We start from the raw sequence: 16,623 nt of genomic DNA, 5'->3' as shown, positions 1-16,623 counted from the left end.
GACTTCAATCTGTGTGTATGTAAACTTCTGACTTCAACTGTATGTGTATGTTCCTATCTCCATTAGGAACACTTACAGTACTCAAATATGCTGTACTATCAGACAATTGTTTAGCTGCAAAGAAAGTAACAATTAAACAGTATAATTTAATAATTAAACAGTTGAATCCAACAACCCTCCCCCTGATCCTAAATCACACATTTAGAATCATTACATCTGAAAATTTTTGGGAGAAAAACTTGTGGAATCTATGTTAAGTATAAGATAATCAAAAACTACTGAAGGTAAGATATATCAAAGGGAATATATTCTTCAAAGTATTCTTAGGATTAGGCCATAGTTAGGCAGATTAGTAGGCACAGTTACATGAGTTTGAACTATTCTGTTAATGATCACCCTTAAACAAATAAAAAAGATGAAAATTATGTAAGGAATATCAAGACAAATAATATGACCCATAATATGGAGTAACACAACTTCTGAGACTAACCAAAGAAATCCCATCCATCCTTTGTGTACTTTAACTGCTTTTTTTTATGGATATGATCAGTCAAATCAATTATGTCTTCAAACTCACCAGGTATGTAAGTACAACACTCCTTGCAATACCATAAAATGGGAATAAAATTGATGCAAAGTATTTCCTTCTGAAACCTCTCATTTACTTCTCGACTTGGAAGGTAAAGGTAATGTTTGTGTATACCTAATAGCAGAAAAAACATACCCCACTATCCTAACTAGTTACTTGGAGAGGAGGCGTAGGCTCCATTTCTGCACGTGTGTTCTTCCATGAACTTAGACCGTTCCTTATTACTCGACAGGAACTTTGTTGAATTGTAATTTTTCTTATTGATATTGTGCATGTGATACTCGCAAGTACTGTACAAGTCATCTCAACTGGTTCAGTGTGGGTAGGAAAAAAATGGCAAAAATATAGCAATAACAAATAGTATTATTAAAAAAATCATAATGTCCAGTAATTATAGACTTGTCAAAGTCTCCTGGCTGGTTAGTGATTTGCTCACTGTAGCCTAACAACGTATGCATGTTAACCACAGCACGTTGTCCTCATCTGGGACCAGTTTAGCTCTCTTGCAGCAGCTGGTGTGTATCTACTTACTTTTACCCTCTACTCTCACTGTCCAGTTGGTAATTAACAGCACTTGACCTTCCCATCGAACTCCCAGTGGTTCTTTACGTGGTTTCTTAATCAGGACCCAATCACCAGAAATCTGAGTGTGTCCTCCTTCTGTTGTATCACTCCAAGCAGCAGAAACCTTGAATAGACATAGTATAATTTTGTTGTTTAGGGTTGCTCTGATACTACATGGTACACCTTCCTCATGATACGTATTCAGTCGTTGTTTGATGATTCCATTCATTCATTCGACTTGTCTTGATGACTCTGGGTGGACAAACTACTCCTCGAGGCTTTACTCGCCTCTGCCGTGAACTAACTCTGCAAGTGTGGCCTGCAGCCATCAGTACTCGCTTCAATGCTGAGCTGGCACTGTGGCTGTTGGCTCACTTTTCGGGGACTCTGTGGTTCATGTTCTGTGTGTTATTTGTTTTTTTTATTGTTTGCATGATTTGCTCTCTTTTCACACATTGGATATTTGGCCTTTGTTCTGTGAGTTTTTTTCATGGATTCAATTGTGCTTCTTTGTTTTGTTACTGCCGACAAGAAGAGAAATCTCAAAGTTGTACACGGGATACATACTTTGATAATAAATCTACTTCAATTTTGATGCGGACAATATAAAGACCACTAAATGTTCATCAGTCACCATAATTCCTGACAAACACTCCCACTGAAATGTGTTCCTTAATCAGAGTCGATGTGACATGCCAATTCCCATTGAGGAATATAGCCCTTGATCAGTTTTTGCTGTATGTGTGGCAGCGGCTTTCCTTGCTGGAATAGCTTCCAAACATGTTGAAAACTTTTCAAGGATCCTTGACACTTTAGCATAGAAATGTTGTCCACAGTTAACAATAGAAACAGACCAGGTGGAGCAGGAGCACTCAAACGTGGTAGTTTTTCTGCTGCTCCCAGGTTCATCTTCTGGCATGTCACGCATCTCTCAAGTGTTAGTCGAATTTGTGCACTTAAGTTCAGATTCTGCAACCATGGGGAGAATCTGTTGATCATGTTTTGCACTCCAATGTGCCTTGGGAATGTATCTGCTGTGCCAAATAAGGAAGCAACGTAGTTGGAGCTAATAATCAATGACTGCTGCCACATCACCGAACTCCATCCCTGTTTAACTTCCCACCATTCCTCATCCAGAACTACTTTTCCCAGTTAGAGAACTGAGCTTGCATCTCTCGAGTATAAGACATAGGAGAAGAGTTAGGCCATTTGGCTCATGGAATCTACTCCACCATTTCATCATGGCTGATCCAATTTTGCCGTCGGCCCAAATCTCCTGCCTTCTCCCCATATCCCATCATGTCTGACCAATCAAGGATCTATCAACCTCTGCCTTAAATATACATACAAATTTGGCCTCCACAGATGCTTGTGGCAACAAGTTCCACAGATCACCACTCTCTGGCTAATGAAATTCCTTCTCATCTCCTTTCTAAAAGGATGGCCCTCTATTCTGAGGCTGTGTCCTCTAGTCTTAAACCCTCCCACATAGAAAATATCCTCTCCACATCCACTCTACCAAGGCCTTTCACCATTTGATAGGTTTCAATACAGCCACCCCACATTCTTCTGAATTCCAGTGAATACAGGCCCAAAGCCATCAAACACTCTTCATACAACAAGTCATTCAATCCTGGAATCATTTCCGTGACCTCCTTTGAACATTCGCCAGTTTCAGCACATTCTTCCTAAAATAAGGGGCTTAAAACTGATAATACTCCAAGTGAGGCCTCACTAGTGCATTATAAAGTCTTGCAAATGAACTCAACCTGCAAATTAAGTTAGGGAATCCTGCACAAGCACTCCCAAGTCCCGTTGCACCTCACTGTTTTTGTATCTTCTCTCCATTTAGAAAGTATACAACACTTTTATTTCTTCTAACAAAGTGCATGACCACACACTTCCCAACACTGTATTCTATCAGTCACTTCTTTGACTGTTCTCTTAATCTGTCTAGCTCCTTCTGTAGTGCTCTACTTCCTCAAAGCTACATAACCCTCTACTGAGCCTCATATGGTCTGCAAGCTTTGCAACAAAGCCATCAATTCCATCATCCAAATCATTAACATATAACGTAAAATGAATTGGTCCCAACACAGACCCTTGTGGAACACTATTAGTCACTGTAGCCAACCAAAAAAAGATTGGGTTCTTTCGTGTTTCTTGCTTTATGGCTACCTGTGAACAAGGAAATCTCAAGGTTGTATAATTTATACACTTCTTAAATAATCTTGAATCTTGTAACTCTCGGAGTTCAAATGGTGGCGTCGTCTCTGAATACTGTTCAAAGTAGACTATAATTCTACAGAGTTTGGATGGTGTCGCTGTCTCAGGGGACTGTAATGGCATCAGAAGTAATATGACTGGCAGGATTGACACTTGAACTCAACTCCATCCACTGAAGCTTTGTACATTGCACTTGAATTCAATGACAACTATCATGTTATTTTTCACTCATTTGGTAAATGGTGAAATTTGCACTTTAGACTTTTTATTGTCTTTATCATACTGTTTTTGTAGTCTATTACCAGTTTTGTATATCTTTCAATTAGTAGATGTCTTTATTCACCCCATTAACTTTTTTAACTCACATGATTAACCAAACCGACTAAGCATCTTATCTTTAACTCACACATTCCAGGTTTATCCTTTCCCTCAGGCATTTTTTAGATCTTATCCAATGATGTTTTGAAGCCAAAATTAGGTTTTCTCTCAAACAATTTGGAATTAGAGAGGAAGCTTTTAAGCTCCTATTAGTTTAGGTGCCAAAAAATTTTCACTTCATCTGCAATTCTTTCAAGTCCTTAAACTTTTGCAACCATTCTCACCAATTATGCTACATCGTTGAATTCTGATGTTTTCAATCCAAAGTTCATTTGGAAGTCTGGAAAGAAACACAAAACTTGTTTCTTCACGCTGTTCTCACTAAGTGTTAATAAAACAAAGAAAATTGAAAATGGACAGTAATGGGAACAGAGGTTAGTAGCAGGAGAGAGAGAGAAGCAAAAAATAAGAAAGATGGTGCTGTCATGTGGTCAGTTGTTTTTGTAGTTCATAGATAAGAAATATTCCATTCAAATTTGCAGGTAAGAGTCAGCCAATCAGATATTCCCTGTTCAAATAATGCAGCACCTGAAAAGCTTCCAACAGTTTCCAGAATCATACAAACTGTAACCACTAGGGGACACAGCGAACAATGCATATACATACTGTGGACAGTAGGAAACATACCAGTTACATGTACTTATAATTTGTTATTAAAAGAACACCAGCCGAGAATTGTTAAGCTGCAAAGAAAATAATGATTAAATGCTCTAATCTAAGAAATAATCAGTCTAATCAAACACCTACATGGAATATAATAAGAAATTTGATAAGGTTAGTGAAGAAAATAAAAAAAGGGCCCATTATAAAGAAACAGTGTAATGTGCACGTCGGAGCTCACGATTTTCCTGTCTGTTTGTTTTCCATTGATTTTCCCCCTAGGAGTTGTCAAGTCCACTCCATCCTGTAGTCTATGATCTCTCCATTCTGGCATCTTCTCTCTCCAACTTCTGCCAAACAAAAAGCCCGCGAATCCCTCACTCTTGGGCACACAAGAAAGAAAAAACTCCCCTCATTGCACGCTGCACATGCCAAAGACACCGTTATCTCTAGTCATAACCCAAACATTGCTGCTACAGAGAAACCATTACATTAGCAGTGAAACCTTTCCCAAGGTGTTATACTCTTTCCCCCACCAAATTTAGTCATGTCCTCATGACTTTGAGATAATTTGCCAACCCTTCCTGCAGAAAACAAAGTCCAACCGAGGTGTAAAAGGCAGTGACATAGCTCCCCAAAGTGTAGGGGCCACACTCTGCTCCCCTGGTGCTACGTAGGCTAGCCTATCTGGTGGTCTCCTGATTCTGTTCAACCTCCATACCCCCTCATCTATCTCTTCATATTCCAACACAACCGGGGATACCTGTTCTACCTGACAAGGCCTCCCCCGGCCTATCACTCATGCTCACCTGCAACTCGGACCCCTCTGTCCCTTGGCTGAACTTTGCTTCTTCCCTTGCAGGGTCCTGCTGCAACCCAGGCTGTCCAAAGACAGCCCCCTGCCCACCTCAATTTCACATGACTCAGTGTGAGAAGGGTTGAGAGTCTCCTCCTCAATCAATGGGGAGTTAACAAACGTCAGCATATACCACATCCCCATTCTCCGAATCAGTATCCCACCCAGGGGCGGGGACCAGTCTAATCTCTCCTGCTCTTGGTCCTGCAGTCACCTCGCGTCGCCGCAGAGTCCTCTTAGTAGGTGTAGGCTCTGGGTCAAACTGCACCTTTTGTCCCAGAGGTAGAAGGTAGTTCCGACGGAGAATCTTGACAGACTCATTGCCATCCTCTGGTTTCACCTGCAAAATAGGTACGTTTGGCATCTGACTCTCCACCATATAGGGCATAGCTGCCCAGTGGTTGGCAAACTTATGCTTCCCAGGTAGCCCCAAATTCCTTATAAGGACTCGGTATCCTGACATGAGTTGGGAGAACCTAACCTTTTGATCATACCTTCTTTTATTTCCTTAATTCTGCTGGGCAGCCGCAATCTCAGCTTATAAGATTTTTTCAGCTCCCTTCTCATATCAGACGCATACTTCAGATGAGTCTTTTGTGGTAGGTCATCCTCATCAGTCCCAAAACAAGAGTCAACGGGCAATCTCACCTCGCGCCCAAATATCAGATAATATGGTGAGTACCCGGTAGCTTCATTTTGGGTACAGTTGTAATAGTGGACCAGATGTCCAATATGCTGACTCTACCTGCTCTTCTTGCTGACCTCCAAGGTTCTGAGCATGTCTAGCAAGGTCTGATTAAACCTCTCTATGGATGATAAGGAGTAGTCCTCGACTGCATGCAAGCTCAGTAACTCATGGATGAGCTTACTCTCGAAATCCTGTCCCTGATACTATGTATCTGCCTGGGGAAGCCATAATAAAGGAAATACTTCTCCCATAACACTTTGGCCACCATGGATGCCCTCTGGTCCTTGATAGGGAAGGCCTGCGCATATCTGGTGTAGTGATCCAGGATGAGTAAGACATTCACCATGTTGCTGGCATCTGGCTCTATTGACAGGAAATCCATACACACTAGATCCAGGGGCCCCACACTCTGCAAGTAGGACAAGGGAGCTGCCCTTATAAGCAGCATCTTACTCCATATGCATCAAATGCACAACTTGCAAAATTCTTAGACCTCCACCTTCATTCAGGGACAGTAAAACCGATCTCTGAGCAATCCATAGGTCTTTTCAACCCCCAAATGTCCAGAATCATCATGAAGTGTCTTCTACACCATCCTCCGATACTTTTCAGGCAGAACCAGCTGGGACCGCTGAGGCCAGTCTGAGGGTGATATGATCTGATATAGGATCTGGTTCCTCAACTCCAACCTGGGCCATTCTCTCAGTAATGGAGACACCTCAGTGTGTTTCATCTTCTCCGCCTGAGCCATGTCTCCCTTTCTGACAGAATGGTACCGATGCCCCGGTTATCTCTCTGAGCAGCTGCCACTCCCCCAGAACTCAATTCCGGTAACTAGTTTGTCTTCAGAGCAGTCAGGTTACAGTAAACTTGTGGAATGGCGTCATCAGAAGCTCCCAATTGATCCACCACTCAATCCTGTCCTTGCTTTAAGTCTGCCTTCACTGTGATGGCAAATTGGCATGTGGCTTTCACCCCTGGGTCAGGAACACTCTCCCACTCTTTGTCCCTGTCCAGCTCTTCGTGTGCACATTGGGACAAAGCATCAACATCAATGTTCCTACTTTCTGGCAGGTACTTCAGGCTGAATTCACAGGCAGACAATGCCGCCAACCACCGATGGCCTGTGGCATCCAATTTCGTCAAGGTCAGGATGTAAGTTAGGGGATCGTTGACCATCTTCACCTCAAACTTGACACCATCGAGGTAGTCACTCAGTTTATTCACCACAGCCCATTTCAATGCCAGAAACTCCAACTTGTGCATGGGATAGTTTTTCTCATAGGGCGACAGACTCCATCTTACAAATGCAACAGGTCTCAACCCAGTGCCCTGATCCTGATACAAGACACCCCCTAAGCCTGCTGGCATCCGTATGCAGTACATATGGCAATCGGCGATCTGCAAAAGCCAGCACAGGTGTCTGGGTCAGCAGCTACTTCAGAGACTGAAAAGCCTCTTCACATTTCACATCCCACCTCAGTCCAAAAGTCTCCAAAGGGCTAAGATATGATTTATCCTTCTCTCCTTTCGTCCCTCTCTCTTTCTTCTCCAAAGGAGGGTAACCACACAGAAGCTGATTCAACAGGTGACTCACCTTTGGGTACCTACAAAACCCGAGTAACAGGCACAATGCACGTCTGGGACCTTGCCCAGGTGGTGACTGCCTCTATGTTAGCCGGATCTGTAGCTACTCCATCCTGGTAAACTATGTGCCCAACATAGCTGACAGACATCTTGTAGAACTGGCACTTGTTCAGGGGAAGTTTTAACCTTTCAGGCAGCCCAGCACCTTCAGTGGCCTCACTTTATGTTCTTCCAAGGTGGACCCAAACACTGAGGTCATCCAGATGCACCAATACCTCAAGTAAGTTCATATCCCCCACTGTTTTCTCCATGACCCGCTGGAAGGTTGCAGGGGTTCCCAAAATCCCCTGCAGCATCCTTTCAATCTCAGTGGACATATAAATGCTGGCTTCTCGTTGTCAGCTTCATTCATGGGGATCTGAAAATATCCACTCCTCCAGTCCAGCACACTGAACCACTTCGCACCACTCAGACAGGCCAGTGCACCTTTGATCCTTGGGAGCGTATACTGGTTTGGGACTTTACGCCTGTTCATAGTCCTATAATCCACACACATCTATACCTTCACATTCTTCTTTCTGCTGACTACTACTGGGAATGCATAGGGGATTCAGGACTCAGTGATGATCCCAGCTTCCTTCAACTTACACAAATACTGCCCAACATCTTCCACCTCTGCAGGGGCCAGTTGCCATAACCTTTCTCTGAACAGGGTGTCCTCAGTCACCCGGCTAGTGTGGCGAGAGCTCTTGGAACAACTAACATCAAACTCATCAATGGAAAAGACACCTTGCAGCTTCAACACCACCTCTACCAACTCCTCTTCCAACCCACAGGAACTGGGGAGTCCCCAAAGTTGAATGACTCAACAGTTAACTTTCGCCCCTTTTCCACTAGTTTCTCCCTGGCTTGTCTCACAGGGACACTAGACATTACAGTCACCAGGAAAATATGCGCCATGGGCATCCACCACACGAAGGTGACCTCCCTCTTCATAGTGTTCCTTGACAATCACTGCCATCCCGTACAACCTAGGATTTCTGCGCCTCATCAGTACCCCAGCAGGCACTCCTGACTCCTCTTTGTGGTCTTCCGGAGCATCCACCAAGAGGGCCTCGCCCTCAGGCATTCATGGAAACTTAGGGTTTCCCATTACTCTTGCTACTTCCCCAGGCTATAACATGCTTGGCTTGGACTGGGTGAATCACCCAGTCCCTCGTTTAAACTCTTTATCCAGCCCAATGCAGCCACGCACTTCCTCAAAATTAGCTTGCTCGAAACACCAGGTGAATGAACAATGTTCTCAGGAAGCTCTCCAACTTTCTCCTTGCAGGCTCCCATGAACCTCCACACAATAGGAGTGCTGGTCCCCACAAGAATTGAAACACTGCCCTTCTCAACAGAGTCCAGACAAACTAGTGCCAATATATAAAGGGCCTCAGTCACTCCTACATCAGCCTCCAAAAATTCTAGCTTCACTGACAAATAACCATCATACGGATTATACCCACAATAAGACTCCATATCTCTAGTGCACGGAGTGGCGTCAATGATAAATGTGTCAAATACTGGTTGTAAAATGAACAGTACAGCATAGTGACTTGCAACTCTGTGTCAAGTATGGCTCTAGCATAATACCCTCTATCTGTAGCGATACACTGGACCTTGGCCCCACCAAGCCTTCAGGAATAGGGTTCTTAGTTTTAGGATGATTCTTGCTGCACTGCTGGGAATGTGTCTTTCCCCCCACCCCCCCCCCCCCCCCCCCCCGCACTGATACACCAGGCCATCCCCTCACTGGGTCTCTTTGAAGTTTTCCCAGCAACTCACTATGCTTAGGTCCCTGGGGGCTCACTCACCAAAGGGTTTCCTGTCTTTTGCACTCCTGCCTCATGTCCCTCTCCACTAGTTATAACAGACAATACTGTCTGTTAGTTATAACAGACAGTACTCCCCTTCTCGCATGACACCGGCTGCTAGCAGCCCTCCACATAGTCCATACTCTTAGAGGATCTGCTTTTCAATCAGCTCCATCATATGGGGGCTCACACCTGCTGATAACAACTGGGATATCTCTATTCTCAACTCTACCACAATCTCCTCTACCACTCCCTGGGGCTGGCTATCCATGGTCAATTCACCACAGGACTGTACCCTGCTGACAGAGGCCTCCTGCACCTCTGATGCATTCTCCTCCTCTCGCACTTCACTGATCAGCTCAACAAACGAGGGAGGGGGGCATCTTACAGAACAGTTGGAGACCCCAAGCAATCAGGTCCTGGGCTTGGGCGCCCTTTGCTATCTGGTCCATTCTTAACTGATCCACCGTAGCTGCCTCTCTAGCCGAAAGGTGTAGACAGAAAGCTTCTCCTCCTGCTCCTGATGGATATTCTGAAACTCTGCCATGAGCTCCACTGGGTTCCCTGTTGTGCCAAATGCATTTTCGAATGCTCCCATGTAATCGGCAGCGTTGGCTGGGGGGGTAACAGTTCTTCACAGCTCTCACCACGTTCAGCAGCCCACCCATTCAAACTTTCAATCTCTGTTGCTTTATGTCATCAGAACTCTGCAACTCATCAAGCAACCAAGAGGTCTACTCCACCCAATTCTCATACTCCTCTCCCACTTTAGGGGGGGGCATTATTGCACCGCACAGGCAGAGCCTACCATAGCTGGGACTTTACACCTGGGCATCTTTCCATTTATTAGCCAGAGAGGTACTAACTCAGAATTCTCCCCCTGGGGGAATGGGGTCTAATTAGACATTCCAAATCCTTCCCCTCACTCCTCAGAAACAAAAGATCCCTATCTTTGAAGTCTCTCCCCCCAGCTTCTGGAAACCTGACTTGTGATTCAGCCTGCTCCGCTGCCGTTACGTCAGTGCTAGTCTGCAGTAAAACATTTTATCAAACCAAAAAGGCACATCTGTACCCCCACTTCCCCAGAAAGCTAAGGAAGTTGAATGTGTCCCCAATGACCTTCACTGATTTTTTATGGATGCATCATAGTAAGCATCCTATCACAACTTGGCATGACAACTGCTTTGCACAAGACATTACAGAGTTGTGGATATGGAAATTGGAATGAGTTTATTATTGTCATATATACTGAGATGCAGTGCACTGAGGTAGTACAAAGTAAAATAACAATGCAGAATGAAGTAAGCAACTGCAGAAAAAGTAAACAAGGTGCAATATCATAGCAAGTAGATTGTGTAGTCAAGAGTCCATTTTATCATACTGGGAATCATTTAATAGTCTTATAAAAGTGGGGTAGAAGCTGAACGTATGCTTGGTGGTACAACTTTCAGGCTTTTTTATCTTCTGCCCAATTGAAGAGGGGAGAAAAAGGAATGCCTGGGGTGGGTGGAGGTCTTGAATTATGCTAGCTACTTTTCTGAGAAGGCAAGTATTGACAGAGTCCATGGAGGTAAAGCTGGTTTCTGTTATATGCTGAGCTGTGTCCACAACTTTCTGCAGGCTCTTGCAGCCACTACAGAGCAGTTAGCATACCAAGCTGTTATATATTCAGGCAGAATGCTCTCAATGGTGCATCAATGAAATTTGGTAAGGTTCAAAGGGGACATGATAAATTTTTTTTCAACCTTCTGAGGGCTCAGTCTATCATGAGACCAGCCTCCCCTCCATTTACTCCATCTACATTTCCAGCTGCATCAGAAAGCAGCTAATAAGACCCCTCCAACCCAGTGACAACGGTGCAGTAGTTGATGTTTATGCCCTGCAGCTCCAGGCAACCCCGGTTCAATCCTGATCTCGGATGCTATTTTTGGGGAGTTTGCACCTTATGTGACCACATGGTATTCCCCTTAAGTGCTCTGATTTTCTCTCCACATATCAAAGACATGCTGATAGATTTAATTAGCTATTCCAGGTTACTTCAGAGTGAGTGTAGTCTGATGGTAAAAGTAAATTGCACCGCTGCAGAGAAATAAGGCAATAATAGTGTAGATGGGCACAATGGTTGGCTGGCACAGAAGTTAATCCAAAGGGCCTCTCTGTGTGTTCTGTATTTCTATGATTTTACAAAAATGCTACCAGAACTCAAGACCCCAGTTATAAGGAGAGGTTGGGCAGGCTTGAACATTGGGACGTAGGAAATTGAGAGGTGACTTATTAAATCATGAGGGTTAAAAATCCCCAGAGGATGGGAATCTAAAACTTCTTCACCCAGAACGTGGTGCACCTATTAAACAAGCTGCCGGAAAAAGTGGTTGAGGCAGGTCCAATAACATTTAAAAGACATTGTACAAGAACACAGAAAGAAAAAGTTCAGAGGGATTTGACCCAAATGCAGGCAAATGGAACTAGCTGAAATGGGCATCTTGGTTGGCATGGGCATCTTGGTTGGCATGGGCGCCTTGGGCCTATTTCTATGCTGTATTAATATGTAACAGTATTGTTCACCAGCCAATTTGGACCTGTGGGCCTAATGGGCTCCTGCTATATCAATTATAAGATAAAATCTAAGATCACAAATTATTTACATAAACTATGGTAAAATTAGAAAACATTTTGGGGGAGGATACGAAACAGAAAAATGCTGTTAGTCCTTTTGTAGAACCAGTTTCGAAATGTTCCTGCATTACACCACTACAGCTATATTCTGTTTTCACCTGAAAAGATTTAAGTACAGCATTTACTGATTTAAGTGAAAAATCATATTCTGGTCTGTGTAATTTCGTGAATTTTCCGGATTCATTTCGTCCAATTCAAGGCCACACTTACCGTGAACAATCAACCCCTACTCTTACTGCGGTGCTTCTTCTGATAACAATTTTTCACGTCCTAGCTTTGAATTTTTATTTTTTTTCAGAGAAGCCAGACAGAATAACAGTTCTGTTGACTAGACGGGCCGGAGGGCTTGTTTCTGTGTCCTGTGACCCAAAGAACGAACCGTTTCTGTCTCTCGCCCATTTCAACATCTCCACGGGGCGCGGCTTCCAGACGAAAAAGGCTGCCGTCGTAAAGTGTGATGCTTTGTTTGCCGGGAGGAGTGTCGTAAACCTTTAAGAGGGTCATTTCGGAGCTGGGATTTTGTCAGGCGCCGTTGTGAGAGGAGGAGGGGGCGATGGACGAAGACATCTTGACCACCCTCAAGATCTTAATCATTGGCGAAAGCGGTGTCGGCAAGTCGAGGTGAGGCAGCGCCGGGCTGGGACGGGATACGGGCGTTGCGCCTTAGGCCGCGGCCTCCCTGACGCAGCACAGCCGGCGGAGCGCGGTCCCTTAGGATCTAAGCCTACACCTCTCTGGGTGTCATCCCCTCCGACCCTCAAAACAATACCATAGGTGGCAGAGTGTGAGAGAATTTGATACACAGAACTGACGTATGTAGAAGTACAAAAGAACTGTTTCAGCTCAGCCCGTTGCTGCCTGTTACAGTACCCTTCTCCAAGTAGCTTTATTCTAATCACAAACAAGAGAAAGTCTACAGGTGCTAGAAAACCAAGCAACAAAATGCTGGAGGAACTCAGCAGGCCAGGCAGCATCTATGGAAAAAAGTACGGCCGACATTTCGGGCCGAGACCCTTCGGCAGGGTATCCTAACCATTCTGTACGGAACCTAACCTAAATAGCATTTACCCCTGTTTCAGCAGTTTGAAGCCTCTTATTCCATCCACTAATGTACACTTTAAAATGACAGCTAACACTGGAAATGCTGGTGAATGCAATAACACAGGGAGCACGCTGCCTGCTAACTCAAAATTTAATAACTTGGCCCCAAAAATGGTGGTCCTTACCTCTGAGCTCCTATATTCATTTTTAATCCTGATTGTCACTTCATATCTCGGCTAAATTATTCTAACATTTGCCTGTAGTATTGACATTGTATCCCTTTTAATGCCCAAATTTATATCAAACAGTTCTATCGTTTTACCATTATTGTACTAACCTAGCATTAAGGGCACACAATCTTAAATGCACATAACCAGAGGTGACAGTCTTCATTTCTGTCATCTATTAACCTAATACTTTCCATTTCACTCTGAATTCTGGTTAGTAATCCAAGAATAAATACTAATGTAATCATATCTTCATATAAGAAACACACATTTCTAGATTTATACCCTTAAGTGTAATTAAACTAATGTCAAAATAGCCTGAAATAAAGAGGCTAACAAAATACCAAGTTGAAGTCAATAAATGAATTGCAGCAATGGTAGATACCTGCAATGTTCTGGACATCCCAAGATGTTTAACAGAATTATCCGGTAAAATTTAACAGCGGTCCATCTTAAGCATTTGGATTTGGTATTGGATAGAGATGGTGATGATTGCTTCTGACCTTGAAGAAAGCTGCCCATGAACCTAGCAATTTCATTAATGTTAATTTCCCTGAATTTGATGGTTGCTGAAGACTTCCAACCATAAGGAGTTTCTGGCAACCAAAAGCAGAGAAGCCAACAAGTAGGCAGAGCAGCCAATTCTTTTGATTGAGGAATCGGCTGAAATATAATTATTTTCATCAGTGTTTGGGTTTTTAGATGTATATGTGGATGTACATGGAGGTCTTGGGATCCAAGTCCATAGCTCCCTGGAAGTAATAACATCAAGGTAGGGTAGTGAAAAAGGCATTTGGTACACATGCCTTTATAGGCTGAGACATCGAGTATAAGAATTGTCATGTTGCAGTTGTACAACGTGCTGATTATATTGTACTTGGAATATTGTGTGTGGTTCTGGTTGCCACAAGAAAGGTCTAGTAGCAATAGAGAGATTGTAGAAGAGATCCACCAAGCTGTTGCTGAATGGAAGACTCTTCTACAATAAGAGATTGAATAAGGCTGGGTTTATTTTTAATGAAACATGGGCAATTGATGGATGACCTGAAAGTTATGAGGGGCATGGATAGGCTAAATAGTCAGAATCTTTTATGCAGGGCAGTGGAGGCTGGAACTATAAGGCACAGGTCCAGGTTCAGAGGGAAGAAATTCAAAGGAGATCTGAGGGGTAAGCTTCTCACATACAGGGTGGTGAATATTTGTATGAGCTAGCAGAGGTGGTGGTGGAGGCAGATACAATTACAATGTTTACAATGGTCAGGTACTTGGATAGGAATGAAGTACCGGGGCACTGGCCCACTGCAGGAAATGGGATTGTCAAATCAAGTTCAAGTTTATTGTCATTTTGACCATAAACTGCCGGTACAGTACACAGTAAAAACAAAACAACGTTCCTCCAAGACCCTGGTGCTACATGAAACAACACAAAACTACACTGGACTGTGTGAGACAGCACAAGGCTACATGAGACTACGTAAAACAGCATAAAAACTGAACTAGACTACAAACCTGCACAGGACTACTTAAAGTGCACAAAACAGTGCAGGGCAGTGAAATAATTAATAAACAAGACAATAGGCACAGTAGAGTACAAATTACAATATAATGAGGTAGATATCAGTCTAGACGCTTGAGTATTGAGGAGTCTGATGGCTTGGGGGAAGAAACTGTTGCACAGTCTGGTTGTGAGAGCCGGAATGCTTTGGTACCTTTTGCCAGATGGCAGGAGAGAGAAGAGTTTGTGTGAGGGGAGCGTGGGGTCCCTCGCAATACTGTTAGCTTTGCGGGTGCAGCGTGTGGTGTAATTGTCTGTAATAGTGGGAAGAGAGACCCCGATGATCTTCTCAGCTGACCTCACTATCCATTGCAGGATCTTGCGACTCGAGACAGTTCAATTCCCGAACGAGGCAGTGACATAGCTGCTCAAGATGCTCTCAATACATCCTCTGTAGAATGTGGTGAGGATGGGGGGAGTGGGAGATAGATTTTTCCCAGCCTTCACAGAAAGTAAAGACACTGCTGGGCTTTCTTGGCTATGGAGCTGCTGTTGAAAGACCAGGTGAGGTTCTCGGCCAGGTGAATACCAAGAGGTGCTCTTAATGATCTCAACAGAGGAGCCGTCGATGTTGAGCGAAGAGTGGTCACTCCATGCCTTCCTGAAGTCAACAACCATCTCTTTTGTTTTGCTCACATTCAGAGACAGGTTGTTGGCTCTGCACCAGTCCATTAGCCGCTGCACCTCCTCTCTGTATGCTGACTTGTCGTTCTTGTTGATAAGACCCCCCCCCCCCCCCCCCACGGTCGTGTCAAAGGCGAACTTGATGATGTGATTTGAGCTGTGTATTGCCGCACAGTCGTGGGTCAGCAGAGTGAACAGCGGTGGACTGAGCACACAGCCCTGGGGGGGGGCCCCGTGCTCAGTGTGACGGTGTTGGAGATGCTGCTTCCAATCCAGACTGACTGAGGTCTCCCAGTCAGGAAGTCTTAGGATCCAGTTGCAGAGGGAGGTGTTCAGGCCCAGCAGTTTCAGCTTTCCAATCAGTTTCTGAGGGATAATTGTGTTGAATGCTGAACTGAAGTCTATGAGCAGCATTTGAATGTATGTGTTCTGGTTAAGATCATCATGGTCTGGATAAGATGGGCTGTAAGAGTGCTGTAGGTTTCTATGAAACTTGGGGGTTGCAGTTTGCTGCTAGTTTGTTCACCCTGTGCTGTGTTGTATGACCGTGGTCTTTCCATGAATGCGATTGGTGGCAAATTTTCTACAGAAGTGGTTTGGCATTGCCTCCTTCTGGGCAATGTCGTTACAAGATGGGTGACCCCAGCCATTATCAATACTCTTCATCAGTGATTGCATAACCAGGTCTTGTGATGTGCACCAGCTGCTCCTACGCCCATCCACCACTGGCTTCTCCTGATCAGGATGCTAAGCAGGTGCTACATCTTGCCCAAGGGTGACTTGCAGAGCAGGGGAGGGAAGGAGCACCTTACATTGATGTATCTCCACCCCACCACCCAAGTAATACTGCTCTGAATGAGAGGTCGGCATTAAACATTAGTGCTATGTGGTGACAGATGGAGTGTTTTGCTCACTTTGGCAATGTACTAGAGAAAATATGATTACTCGGTGACGCTTTATAGGAAAGTGAGCATACTTTGTAAAAGGAATGTAATTACCTGCTGACAGGATATTACGTAGGAGATTTATTTTTAACATTAAAAATTTAATATAGGTAAGACTGATGTTTATTGTCCTTTATTTCTTTGTACAGTTATGGTGTGTTACTTCTCTGTGACTGCTAAACATGAACATTGAAGGTACTCCCACAATG

General features: G+C 44.0%; 1 protein-coding gene across 1 annotated transcript in view; it reads left to right on the top strand.

Moving 5' to 3' along the window:
• The first annotated feature begins 12,238 nt into the window (after positions 1 to 12,238).
• Positions 12,239 to 16,623, top strand: part of rab18a (RAB18A, member RAS oncogene family) — a 49,355-nt gene continuing 44,970 nt past the window's right edge. The window contains exon 1 of the mRNA XM_059972031.1: positions 12,239 to 12,644. Within this exon, the coding sequence (XP_059828014.1) occupies positions 12,577 to 12,644 (68 nt within the window). The 5' untranslated portion in view covers positions 12,239 to 12,576. The remainder of the gene's footprint in view (positions 12,645 to 16,623) is intronic.

This window comes from Hypanus sabinus, chromosome 6 (genome assembly GCF_030144855.1).
Source record: "Hypanus sabinus isolate sHypSab1 chromosome 6, sHypSab1.hap1, whole genome shotgun sequence".
NCBI lineage: Eukaryota > Metazoa > Chordata > Chondrichthyes > Myliobatiformes > Dasyatidae > Hypanus > Hypanus sabinus.
Note: the sequence above shows the minus strand (reverse complement) of the source record. Positions and strands in the feature narration are given on the sequence as shown.